This window comes from Castor canadensis, chromosome 7 (assembly GCF_047511655.1).
Source record: "Castor canadensis chromosome 7, mCasCan1.hap1v2, whole genome shotgun sequence".
Classification (NCBI taxonomy): Eukaryota; Metazoa; Chordata; class Mammalia; order Rodentia; family Castoridae; genus Castor; species Castor canadensis.
In genome coordinates, this window is record NC_133392.1 from 147,730,938 (window position 1) to 147,744,884 (window position 13,947).

Consider the following 13,947-nt stretch of genomic DNA (forward strand, 5'->3'; position numbering starts at 1 on the left):
AGTGTCATGACACCCCAAAGCATAGATCAGAAAAAAGGTTGGAAACTGTTGATTGCTGGCACATCTTAGGTAGGATATAGCTTCTCCTCTGTCATTTGAGAAAATTACCCAAGTCTTTCGAAGAGCTCCTTTTATATTTGACACCTAGAAACGTTACATTCTGTGACTATTTATTAATTAGTTCATTTCATAGTTTGACAGTAATAGTTCCCTATAGTTAGTTTCAAAGAATTGGCAATAATGTCCATGTTATAAATATGTAAGTCCAATAAAGGGGTAAGCTTCTACATACAGAATTTTTAGGCAATATAGTGTGTAATAAATTCAGTCTTACAAAAATGCCACTATGTCGTAGTCACTGGTGAATTAATACCATTCTCTTCCTTGACACATATAGGTGTAGTTTTTAGTGGTGACTGCAATAAAGATAGTAGTTATTGAATTAAATCACATTATAATTCATCTTTAATGAAATAATTTAGCATGAATAACCTACTTTGACTTAAATATTGTACTTTTCAATAATATAGAAAGTTGTGTGCACTTTAAATAGATATTTAACCTGGAAAGGATTCTCCCAGAGCTTTTAAATGAGATGCCCAGATAAACAGGGACCCTTACGGGTTAAGCAGTTCTGTAGTTAAAAATGAACTGTGCATAGTCAGTGGTTCGTATTTATAATTGTGGGACATGTTACTTTGTAAAGCTGTCTAATTTTTAAAATAAATCTAAAATTCTCCAGTTTCTGTGTGTGTAAAAACTTCCTTAAGTATGTAGGAAAACATTTTGATTTAAGGCCACTTTTTCTTACATTCTTTTGTGGAAGTCAGGAGAGTGAATATGCTTTAGGTTGTTTGGGTATCAAAACAAAAATCAGTTTCTGAGGCAATCAAGTTAAGTTTTGTGTTTTCCCTTCTGTGTTATTTCAGTTTTATGGTCTTCTGCTTGCTAAGTAGCTGCCTCTACTACTTAAGCTATGGGCCTAGCCTGTTGTTTTTTTTTTTTCACAGTTCTTTATCAAATTATATGCTAGTCTTTATTGTAGTATGATTTTACTGTAGATATTCTAAATGAGAATTTTAATGATCAAGTATGACTTGGGTTGTTGTATGTGTAACAGTTCCTCTCCTTTACTGCCTGCTTTCAATCAGACATTGAGCAGTGATATCGGGGATTGTAATTATCTGCCAACTCTGATGCTTAGTTGTAAGCATTTACAAGATGAGTGATGAGAGATTGCAAGGAACTTTCTCACTTAGTCTTTCATCTATTTGAAATACATTTCCTAAAGTAATAAAACTTTATTTTTGTATTTATATAAATGGTAAGTCTTCATTAGAAAGAATAGGAAAGCAGTGAAGAAAGTAGTAAACAAGGAAAGTATGGCTAGGTGTGGTGGCTCAGCCTTTGATCCTAGTGTGATAACAGCCCAGGAAAAAGTTTGCAAGATCCCATCTCAACCAGTGGCTGGGTGTGATGGTATGTGCCTATCATTCCAGCTACACAGGGAAGCACAAATAGGAGGATTTCAGTCTATGCCACCCTGGGCATAAAGTGAGACCTTATCTCAAAAATAACCCATGCTTAAAGGGCTAGTACAGTGGCTCAGATGGTAGAGTGCCTGCTTAACAACCCCGAGGCCCACAGTTCAACCCTCAGTAATGCCTCTTTACCCCCCAAAAAAGGTGGCAGGTATAACCCTGAATCTTATTATTGACATTAACCCCTTCTGGATGTATATCCTTCCAGACATTGTTTAGTGCATATATGCACATACACATATGTCTGTTTTATACATAACTTAATATTGTTGGGTTCATTTTATAACTACATTTATTTCAGTGACCATGCAGAATTTATTTTTACTATGCAGAAATATTTATGTTTGATTTTAGTTCTCATGATTTTTGTGCAGCCATATACCTACAAAAAGTTACTCCATGGCATTCCTTTCTTTGTATGTTCCATAGTTTAACTGAAAGATGTTCCTATTCTTTCATGGTTTACCGATGTTAACACTGATGTGTGGAGCAGCGTTGCACACCTCTTCTTGGATTATGGGGTTATTTCCTACACCTCAGATATAAGAGAACACCCCTTTGTCTACATTTCTCCTTACCTGAAAGATTAAAGGATAATATGTAATTTAATTTTTTACTTATTTGTAAAGTTAAGTTTTTTTTACGATCACATTATATGTATAGAAATCATCTGTTTATGCTTTTGAATGTATTTCTTTTTGGGTAATTTTCATCTAACTTGTTTATAAGAACTCTTTATCTTAAAGCAATCCCTCTGACATACATGTTTTAATGTATTTTTTTGGTATTATGACAGAATAGTGTAGACTGGGTAATTTATAAACAATAGTGTTTTGGCTCACAGTGTTGAATGCTGGGAAGTCCAGCAGCATAGTGCTGGTCTCTTATTAGGGCAGTAATGCCACATCATCCCATTGCAGAAGGCAAAAGAGCAAGAGGGTAAGAATGAGGGAGCATTAAAGGCTGAGCTGGCTCTCATAGTAACTAACCTACTTATACAATGACAGCATGGTTCCATTCATGAAAGTGGAGCCTTATGATCTTAGTAGATCCCACCTGTCAGCACTATTTTTATTGGGGATTGAGTTTCTAACAGTGAATTTTGTGGACACATTCAAACCATAGCAATATGTTAACATTTTTCTTGATTTTTGGATGTTTTTTAACCTTGTTACTACTGCCTTCTGTCACATAGTTTCAAAACTTTTAGACTCACAAATTTTCTATATTTAAAAAAATTAGATGTTTTGAGGCAGTTTGTTATATGTCTTTAAGATCTTGCTTTAATCATTTAATGAATTGTGAGTTATCATATATACCTTGGTCTGTTTATGGACTTTACTATCCCGTCTGTTTTTTGTTGTTGTTTTTTCAGGGTGGGGTGTGTATGTATGCCGAGCCTGAGAACCAGGGCCTTCTGCATGATAGGGAAGCACTCTAGCACTGAATCCCATCCTTAGAATTTTGAGATAGGGTCTTACTGTGTAGCCCAGATTGGCCTGGAACTCGTAATTCTCCTGACTCAGCCTCTTGAGTGCTGCACCACCATGCCTGGCCATTTACTTGTTTTAATTCCATTATTATACTGCAAGTTTATTTTCTACTGCCAGTCACACAGTACCACAGACTCTGTGAATTATAAAGAAACAGGTTTATCTTGGCTCATGATTCTGGAGGCCTAAGGTTGAAGAGTCACATCTGGACATCTTGGTACCAGAGACCAGAGATACTGTACAAAGCATCACAAAGCAAAATACTAGTAACCTGTGTGTGTGTGTCTTCTTTTCTTTCTTAATCATCTTATGTAACCACCAGTATTCAATCATGGGACTTCCACACTAATGACCTTATCTAATTTTAATTGCCTTGCAAAGACCTCACCCCAACATCATAGTCCAATTAAGTTTCCACTCTCTTAATAATCTCAGAGTGGTGTTTAAATTACAACCAATGAAGCATAGGGGACACACACCAAAGGAAATTCTATAGTTTGTAATACGTTTTGATATATTTAGGAGTCCATTCACATTATTTTTGATTTTTACATTTTGTTCTATTTTCACCCTTCCCCATGGGAACTTTAAAATCATTTTTTTAAAAGTCTTCCTGTCTACCTCATAGCGGTGACCTCTGGTGTATGGGCTTCCCTCCTTACTGCTTTTAGGGAGGCTTTTCATGCTATTGCATATATCTATTGTTTTGTCAGGTTAGTATCTGAAGGAATAAGTTTTCATTAGTGCTTGTAGCCTCATCATGTATTCTGCAGTTTATTACATTGTTCTGTTATGTGTCATTCCTTTTGCTTCCCACAAATAAGTAACCTGTTGGTATATGGAGGGATTTGAGTGTGTACCTCCTATGTTACTAGCTGTTTTCTTCATGTGCTTAGCATACTTACTTTTCCTTTTCCTAATGTCCACCCCAGTAGTTCAAGCAATGTGCCTTGGAGTCATCTTTAAGTCCTCTTTGTCTCACCATTCTCACCATCTTCTGTGCTATTGGTGTAGTTATTTTTAAGGCCCATGGATCTCTTTCCTAGACAGCGATAACTTTCTCACTCATCTGAGTGATCTTGGTAAAAGTCAAATCAGGTCACATCTCTTTCCTACACAAAAGCACCTAGTCTCTCTCCACTTGTGAATAAAGCATAGAAAGTTCCTACACAGAATTTTGGAGTTCCATGGGTGGTCATACGTCCTTTGTTTCTGACCTCATCTGGAATCTCTCCTACTCCTCTTGACTATACTGCATTGCAGCTGAATTCCTTGTCCATGGGCCACTTTGCCAAGCTTCCGTCTACCTCAAAGCTTTTGTTCTTGCTCTTCTTTCTGTCTGAAAGTGGTTTTCCACATTACAAGTCTGTCTCATTCCTCTTTCATGTATCTCTTCTAATACTACTTCCTCAGGATATCAATCTCAGACTACTCTAAAGTGTTACTTGCAGGCCCCTTACTGTCCTGTCCTTTGCCCTACTTTAATTTTATTCATAGCATTAATCTCTCCCTGAAATATTTTCTAGTTTATTGACCATTTGTACAACTAGGATGTTTGCTCCATGGATGCAAAAAGCGTCACATCTTATTAAGCCCTGTGTTCCCAGCATTCAGTTTAATGTATGGTACAAGTGACAAATTTTCAGAATTCAGGTCTATCACAAGCATTTCATATTTGCAGTTTGAATTGATGTTCTTCTTCTTCCCCAACCCTTGATCTCTGATATCTCCTCCAGTGTCCCCTGTCTCAGTGATTACTCATATTTCAGAAACCATATTTTTACCCCTCTTTGATCCCCTCCCTGTTATATAGTTACCTTATCGATTATCACTGGCAGTTTGCTTGCTATATTAAGTAGAATTCATTGTCATTCCCCTATTACTACTACTATTATAGTAGTCAGTCCCATGGACTACTGCAATGACCATATGAATTGAGTCCATTTAACTACTCTTCCTTCTCTCTAGTATATCCTCTATGAGATAGCAGAATTAACTTTTCTTTCTTCTTTTTTTTTTTTCCAGGGGGAACAATGTTGGGGTTTGAACTCAGAGCTTTCTGCTTGCTAGGCATGCACTGTTCCACTTAAAACATGCCTCCAGCCTCTTTTTCTGTGGTTATTTTTGAGATAGGGGCTCATTCCTTTCAGTGGACCTAGCTTGAACCTTGATCTTCTTGATTTATTATTCCTCCAAAATAGCTAGGATTATAGGCATGAGCCACTGGTGTCCAGCACAGATTTAACTCTTGAAAACGTAAATCTGATTGTATTACACTGCTGCTTAAAACCTGTCCCTGGATTCCCATTGCTGTGGAAATAAGGACCAAAACCCTTGGAGTGGCCTCTGAGGCCCTCTTTGTATTCTGTCATGCCTTCCTCATTTTACACCAAGCTTCCCAGCTGTTCTTATTCTCATACATGCTGTTTTTCACATAGTGCTCCTCCTTTTAAAGCTTTCATACATGCTGTTCTTGCTACCTCAACTGTTTCCTCCTACACCTCCTCCCTCGTGCCTCCCATGTGCCTATATTCAGATTGACTCTAAAATTTAGCCTAAGTATTGCTTCCTCAAAAATAACCTCCTCACACACACACAAAGTCAGACCCTAAGTTATATGTTATCTTCTGTTCTCCAGCATAACATTATATAGCTCTTCTAATTAAGTGATTACTTTTGTGATTTATTTCTCAATTTCTGTTTTCTCTGATATTCAGTCCACGAAGCTAAGAATCTTGTCTTAGTCACCAGGGAATTCTCAGTGTTTTATCCATGGTAAATTCTGGGAGGAAGCACACACAACCTTTTATAATGTGTGACTAGAAGATTCTCTCTCTCTTAATGAAGGAAGCATGTTTTGGCCCTTTTTCCTGACATCATTAAAATATTCTAATTTTGCTTCATGTTTCTCAATGGAAATTACACTTGTTTATTTCCTGGATTTGTGTATGCTAAATACATGAGATGTTTTACATAAGGATTATTTAAAGTTACCAAATGGGCCTTTGAAAAATCAGTTACACATTAAATTATAAAACAGGAAAGACTTAAGAAAAAAGTGGCCTCTTATGATACAATAAATCACTTCAGATTCCTGCTTATATTTACATCATAAGTATAAAGTCTTTGACTTTCTGTCATTGATTTATAACAGCAAACCTTTTCTGTAATGGGCTAGATAGTAAATATTTCAGACCTAGCAATCATATTCTTTCTTTTAGCACTACTCATTGCTACCGTTATAGCACAAAAATAATCATGACATTTATGGGCACTCAAATTTGAACTTTATATAATTGCCATGTCAAGAAATATTGTTTTTCTTTTCATGTTTCTTTTTTCCTGCCATTTAAAAATGTGAAAATTTCTTATCTTGTGGGCAATACAAAAACTGACATATTTGGTCCTGGACCATATTTGCTGGCCCTCTGTGTTCTCCTTTATATAAATGTTCTAGCATGTACTCAGTTTAAACCTTTCTGGCAAAAAATGTGGCCTATTATGGAAAAAACTTGAAATTGTACAAAGATGTCTTTAAGAATAGTTCCAGATTTTATTTTGGTTTTGGGTTTGTTTGGTTTGGTTTGGTTTGGTTTCATTTGTTCTGTTTTTTTAATTTTTTTATTCATTTATTAAGCTTCATTTGGTTTTGAGATAAGTTCTTGCTATGGCCCTAACTGGCCTGGAAATTGAATTCAAGATCCTTCTGCCTAAGCTTCCTGCTGAGATTATAGGTATGTGCCATTACGCCTGGTGGCTTGTTTTGTCTAATAGATAAACATTCCATTTTTAAAAAGAAATTAATTCCTCCTGTATTTGGGCCCAAGCCTACCATATATTCTCTCTTGAGACCAGTATTTTAATATATAAAACCTCACTAGCATTGATTCTCAGCTAGAACTTGTAAAAGAAATTCATTTCTTGGATACAGTCTCCTCTATCTTGCCATCCTTCTAATTCCTTTACCACTCTCGTTGAAAAATGAGAAACATTTGGTTTTTTAATTCCACCAGTCAAAATCTTGATTTTGAAAAGTTATGGGGGTTGAAATTTAGCACTGACAATCAGTTGTGAACTATTGCCAGCATTATAAGAAAAGTTGCTAAGTGATCCCTGATCTTCAACTCTGGCTCCTCAGTGTCTCCAGAGAATTATTTTGTAGTGTGAACTTCATTACCACCAGTAGTGACTGTGACTGAGGGGTAATAGTTTTGGACTGCCTTAACCATATTCTTAACAATGTAGCTTAATTTCTTTATATGGATCAAGATGCTTTTGGTGTGATGTTTTGAGTCACAATATTCCATGTCTTTCCTGATTTTTTTTATGAGTTGTTAGGTAAAATAGTTCATGCTTATTAATGTTTTGAAAAGATAAGGAACTCTTAATGGTCTGTTTAGAGTTAATTCATTAGGAGAGAATAGATGAGATTAGCAGAAGGTTAACTAAAATTTGATATCTGAAATTAAAATTAATGCACATAAGATTAAACTAATTATATGTTAATATGCTATTTTTCTTGGTACTGTCAGAAGCCTATAGAATAGGTTGAAAAAAGTATGCGATCTTTTTAGTTCATTTTTATTTTGTAGTTGAGAAAACTGAGGAGTAAGTACTTCCCCCGAATGTTATAGATACTTTGCATTGGATGCTTGAATTTGGAACTATTAAACTGATGTGTGAGCTCAGTCCTTTTGTATGACTCTCTCTATATAAATTCTTCCTTGATTTTGTTAATTTAAAAATATCTGTGTAGGGCTGGGTTTGTATCCTAGTGGTAGGCATGCTTGAAGACCTGGGTTCGAACCCTGGTACCACAAGAAAAAGAAGCAGCAACAGCAGGGATGGCAGAACAGCAGTGAGGGTGCTTACCTTTAGTCCTGCCTACTCCCAGGTTCAATCAGTAGGGTCACTTGAGCCCAAGGTTTCCAGGCCATCCTGGGCGACATAAGAAGACCCCATCTCAAGAACTAAATTCTTGATTAAAATGTGTAGTTGTCTCATATGATTTGAAGGTATTTTACACTGAAAAATCCTGAGATTTGTGCAAACTTAAAGGCATAGGTAGCCTTTACTGTCTTACACTTTTTCCCTTATCTATAGCTATCATTTCATTGACCTATGTTTTGGTTATTAATTTCCCAGGCAATTATAGCAGTTAATATTTTCTTCCTTTCAGATTAGCAGTATAATTTTACAAGTCTTTGTTTCCTGGGAAATGTAACTAATTAAAGCACTTGCAGTTTTTCCTTTTTTCTACATCTATTTTCAGCCAATAGAATTGAACAGAGTTTGTGTTTTCATTTTTAGCTATGTAGCTTTTCTAACTTAATTTAAAGTAATACAGTTTTTTTCCCCCACTAAAGCTAAGGATTAGGAATAATTATTGTAATGCTATTTATTTTTCCAAGATTCAAAATAAAAATCTTAGCTTCATTTTTTAAAATATATATACATATAAGCTCAGTAGTTTTCATTTACAAGTAATTGTGGAATATGAGCACTTTCATAGTCTAATGAATATGTGAAATGGTAGTATTTCCCCTTATCTGTTCTATACAATCTGTATCTAGTCACATGTAAATTGTATATTGTACATTTTGAGAAGTGTGCTAACTTAAGTGATACCATCATAAATGATATGTCTATTTCATTTATACTCTCCCTTTTAGAACTTTAAGTAAGAATACTGACATAAAATATTATTTCTTTAATTTTTAATTTTTGTTTTTGGTGGTACTGGGCTTTGAACTCAGGGCCTTGTGCTTGGCTGCCTACAGGCCCCCTTTTTACTTATTTTTCAGGTAGGGTATTGTACTTTTGCCTAGGGCCAGACTCAGTGTGTGATCATTCCTGCCTATGGATTCCCATGCAGCTGGGTTTATGGACATGTACTGCCATGCCCAGCTCATTTGTTGAAATGTGATCTCACTAACTTTTTGCCTAGGCTGGCTTCAAATAGTGATCTTCCCAATCTCTCTCTCCTATGTGGCTGAAGTTACAGCCATGAACCATGATACCAGCCTGGAAAAAAAATATATATTTTGCTAACTTTCATTTTTAAGTGGTCTTACACACACACACACACACACACACACACACACACACACACACACCCCACACACACACACCCCACACACACACACACACACACACACACACCCCACACCCCCCCCCCCCACACACACACACACCCCACACACACACACACACACACACCCCACACACACACCCAGAGAATTTTGCAGGAAATTGCTCTGATAGCCCTGCTACTAGTATTCAGTGTAGGAGATTAAGATACCAAAAATAGATCTTAGATCTCCGAGGTGAGACACTGCTTTGTTTTGTAGCTTTTGTGTAACCCTCCAATCCAGAACAAATGCCTCCCTAGAATGTGATGTAGGATGAGTGTTTTTGTCTATGCTTATGCAATTCTGTTCCATCTAAGTTGCAGTGACTGCAATTTTCTCAACCTATTGGCTTTGATTTTGATAGGCATTTTTCATTTTAAACAGTGGCCAAATGAAAAATGAATTTCATCATAGCTCTGAAAAGCCAGGTATTTTCCTTGGATTTCTGATTCTGACCAGAGGGATGGGGGAAGAGACACAAAACAAAACAAAACAAACCCTAAAGATATTTTAAGGTAAAAGTGAATTTAGATACTTTCTGTGTTGCAATTCATCTGTATGATTATGGAAATACAATTACAGAAAACGTGACCTTTCATGTTTTCTTAAACCCTTCATATTTTCTGTTTTTCATGCTTTTGGCAGATGAACAACTTTGCTAGGTAGTTTTTAAGTGAAGTTGACCAAATGCTTGAATCTTTTACTAGAAGGATGTTAAATTTCCTCTCAGATGTGACCGATGGTTAGGTTGAAAAGTCAGCTTGTCCTTAGAAAGCACACTGGAGAATGAAATGTACTAATGATTGTTGTGATGTCTTCTCTTGCTGTGGCTAATGGTAATCATCTCTTCTCCTTCTCCCTTTCCTGCTGCCTCTTCCCTTGTCTTCCCTGTCTTCCCATGTAATTTTTGAATTTATTAAATTGACTTATATATTTTTTCCTTGCTTTCCTTCTTTTAATTTTGTGACCTTTTACCCCTCTTTGTCTTCCCTACTTGCTTGGGTTCCATGTTGCTAGTTTTTATGTTCGCACGCTCATTATCACCCTTTTTTGTACTTCAAATCCCAGCAGCTGCCCAGCCAGGTCCCCGAGCACAGCCCTGTGGCTTACGGGACTGTGGAGAGCGCTCATCTTGCTGCCAGCACCCCTGTCACTGCAGCTAGCGACCAGAAGCAAGGTTTGTGTATGACTGTTTTCCTCCCTCTTATCTTCAATGCCTTTTATTAACTACATTTTTCTCAGCATTCAGAAGTAAAATACCTCAGGATTATTGAGACCTCCTGCTTTTCAACAAAGCTCTAAGGTGGAAAGTGTTCTACTTCTAGGAAGCTGAAGTAGGGTTGATTAGAAAAAAAGCCCTTGCCATTTCATTAATGCCTCACTGTGAATAGCTATATATTGATAAAAGCTTAGCTGCCTTAAACTGTTTTTTTAAATGTATGTTTAGAGGGATAAATTAGACCTGTTTAACTTTACTAGAGCAGCACAGATTTATATGTTCATTGTATCCTTGTGTATGTTGCTATCTTTACAAAAGATACAATGTTTCTTCTTACAGTTTTCTGTAGCCCAGTTAGAGCAAACAGTGAATTCTAGTCATGTTTTGAAATGACATAGCACTAGCAATTTGATCTTGAGTGAGGTCACTTAGCTTATATATCCCAGTTTCTTCACTTACACAACAGAATGAAGACCCACCTCGTTGTTGTGAGGACATGCCTAGCACATGAACAGCACTTAGTTAATTATAACTGTTATTATTGATGCTGGAATTGACCTTGAACATCAGATGCCAAACGTTCATGGGAATATAATACCTTCTGGAATATAAATGTAATCTTTAAGGAAAATCTCATGTCAAGAAAGTAAAATATCATAGCCTCTTTTTCCTGCCTACTTGGATTTTGGCTTGACCCTAGCAAAAACTGGGAAACAGTTCTCAGTAGGAACAGATGGAAGCAAGTAACTTTGAGCATGCTTTCAAATGTTTCTCAGTTCACTCCTAGAGTGAGTAGATTTCATGTATGTTACCTACTTTCTTGAGTTATTCCTTCCTCCAAACTTCTTTTTTTAATGGGTTGTTAGTAAATACATTTTCTAAAAAATTACTCTTTAAAAATATTTAGAAGTGGCTATCCTGCCACTTATTCAACTCATAAACCTTCTGAAAGATGGACTTGTAATATATGATGTCCATGTGTTTGCATCATGCAAAGATAATACGTGATTTTTTTAAAGAGGAAGTTCATGTTTCCCATTGATTATTGAGAATCCTTGTCTAAAATAACGATTAGAGTCAAATCTTAAATTGCGTTTGGTATGTAAGTTAATTTTAAACTGGGAAATGAATACTAACCTGGTCTGCTTCTAAAAGTTGCAATGTCAAATACTTCCTTCAGAAATGTTCAGTTAAAGGAGGACTCATGCATGCTCAAAGCTAAATTTTTAAAGGTTAAAGCCATTTATCTTTTAGTTTTTGGAGAAGACTACTCTTTATCTCTAATGATAAAGCATCAGTGGTTTATTATTATTATTATTATTAATTTATTTTTGAGAGAGGGTCTCACTTTGTGGCTGAGACCAGCCTGGAACTTGCCCCATAGCCTACGCTGGCCTCAAAGTTACAGTCCTCCTGCCTTAGTCTTTCAAGTGCTAGAATTATAGGTGTGTGCTCCAATGTCTGGCGATAAAGTAGTATTAAGTACAACTTCGAAATGTTTTTAATCTTGGTAAAGAATAACTGATAGGGTATTTCCCTTCAAATTTTATCACTGCACTTTTGCGCAAATGTAATTGTTCGGTTAGTTAGAATTATGCTAAGCATATTAAATATTTCCCATGGAAGAAGATCTTAAAATATATTTTCTTTGCATACTTACTCTATAGCTATGGGAAAATCTTTTTAAAATTCATAACATACACTGATGATGATAATTATGACATCATATTTCTTGCAGTTACTTTGTGAAAAGGAACACTAAGAATTTCATGTTATATGATATGGATAATGGTGAATTAGAAAATGTTTCATATTATCTTAAGGTTTAAAAACCCATAGTATTTTAAGTACAATCCATAGTGCTTATTTGGGCTACTATCACTTCCTATAGTACCAGTTATTCACTGGAAAACTCAGTCTCTACCCATGGCCTGCCAATGTTTAAGTAGTTTTGAGTCATTTTATAAACCAAATTTATTAAATACCATTAGAAAGTACTCACCATTTTTTAAATATTATACTTTTTCTTTATTCTAGTAATTTAAGCTTTTTAAACTGTAAATTCCTTTTAAAATCAAAGAAGGATCCAAGCATTCAGTTTTAAAAGATTGCTTTTATTACCCTTCCCCCAAAATAATTGTCTTTGTCCTCTGTAGTCAGATTTCTTCTTCTTTCTCAATAGAATTTTCTTTACAGCAGGCTTTTATTGGGTAACAGAATTTCATGTTAGCTCCAAAATGTTTCTCCTGCTTGATTCACCTAAATGTTCTATTTTTATAACCTTCTGTTCTCTACCTTAAATTGGAAGAATATGGGCTTTGAAATCATCTCAGGCCGAACATTTGCTTAGTTATATGATTTGGGCCTATCACTAAGCTCTAAAACCCATAGTTTCCTCATCTGTAGAATAGGAACATTGTAGTTTCTCCCTCAGTAGTGATTGTGAGAATTTAAAGAAGTAATATATGTGTGATATTCAAACCAGCTCCTAGTTTGAAAGTAAGTGCTTGATAAATGTTAGTTATAATTATTAATCTTGGAATTTCCCCCAAATTTTTGACATAAGCATTAGTATACCATTTTCCATTTGTCTGATATCTTATAAAGACAAGGGAATATCTCATACTGGTTTGTAGAGAGAAAACCTATTGAATGAACTCTGTTTTATTAATGGTGTAACACAACTGAAATGATTGTTGTTTCCTAAGTGAGAAAGTATATTCAATCCAGTGTATTGAAGGTATCTATGGATAGATAGAAATAAGAGTTAGTGAATGCCTTAAATTCTTAGTCTTACTGCTTGTTAAAAGTAGCTAGTGTATTCAGTGAAGGGTATTGTGTTATAATTCAACCACTTAGTGGAGCATTGCTCAGTTGGGGTTCTGTTGGCATTTGGGACAAGATATTTCTTGTCAGTTGAAACTGACCCTCAGGATGCTTGGCATGCTTGTTCTGCCTATTAAATGAGAATAGTACCGTCTCAGTAGTTGTAAGGCTTGTGACAACCAAAAGGCACTTATCTATTTCACTGGTTCCACCACCATATTAGAGTAAAAGGGAATAGTTTTTAGGGGCTGGACATGGTGGTACAAATCCCGAATCCCAGCCTACTTTGGAGGCAGAGATTGAGAGTATTGAAATTTGAGGCCATATCAAGCATAAAGTTAGTGAGATTCCCATCTCAACAAGCTGGGTGTGGTGGTGTACATCTCTGTAGTCCCAGCTACATGGGTGGCATAGGTGGGAGGATCGAATTCTGAGACCAGCCCAGGGCAAATTGTGTGAGAGCCAATTAAAAAAAATAAAGGAAAAGAGGGCTGAGGGGGTGGGGGCATGGCTCAAGTGGTAGAATGCTTGCTAACCAGTGTCCCTTAGTTCAAACCCCAGTACTTCCCAGAAACGGAGTGGGAAATAGTTTTACCATTATAAATATACCCTATTCATATAGGGTATATTATAGATAAGAAGAATGAAAAAATATCTATCTCATTGCCTATTGCTTAATTACTAATAAACGAATGCACATAAATTAGTATTAAGTAGTTCCTTAAGTTACCAAGTGG

General features: G+C 35.9%; 1 protein-coding gene across 40 annotated transcripts in view; it reads left to right on the top strand.

The window, feature by feature from the left end:
• Eif4g3 (eukaryotic translation initiation factor 4 gamma 3) overlaps window positions 1-13,947 on the top strand; it is a 269,231-nt gene that overhangs the window by 144,721 nt on the left and 110,563 nt on the right. For 32 of the 40 annotated variants that reach the window (XM_074081102.1, XM_074081107.1, XM_074081115.1 and 29 more), the window contains one exon: window positions 10,234-10,342. In XM_074081102.1, the coding sequence (XP_073937203.1) occupies window positions 10,234-10,342 (109 nt within the window). The remainder of the gene's footprint in view (window positions 1-10,233; window positions 10,343-13,947) is intronic. The other 8 variants (XM_074081114.1, XM_074081117.1, XM_074081083.1 and 5 more) reach the window with 1 other exon arrangement.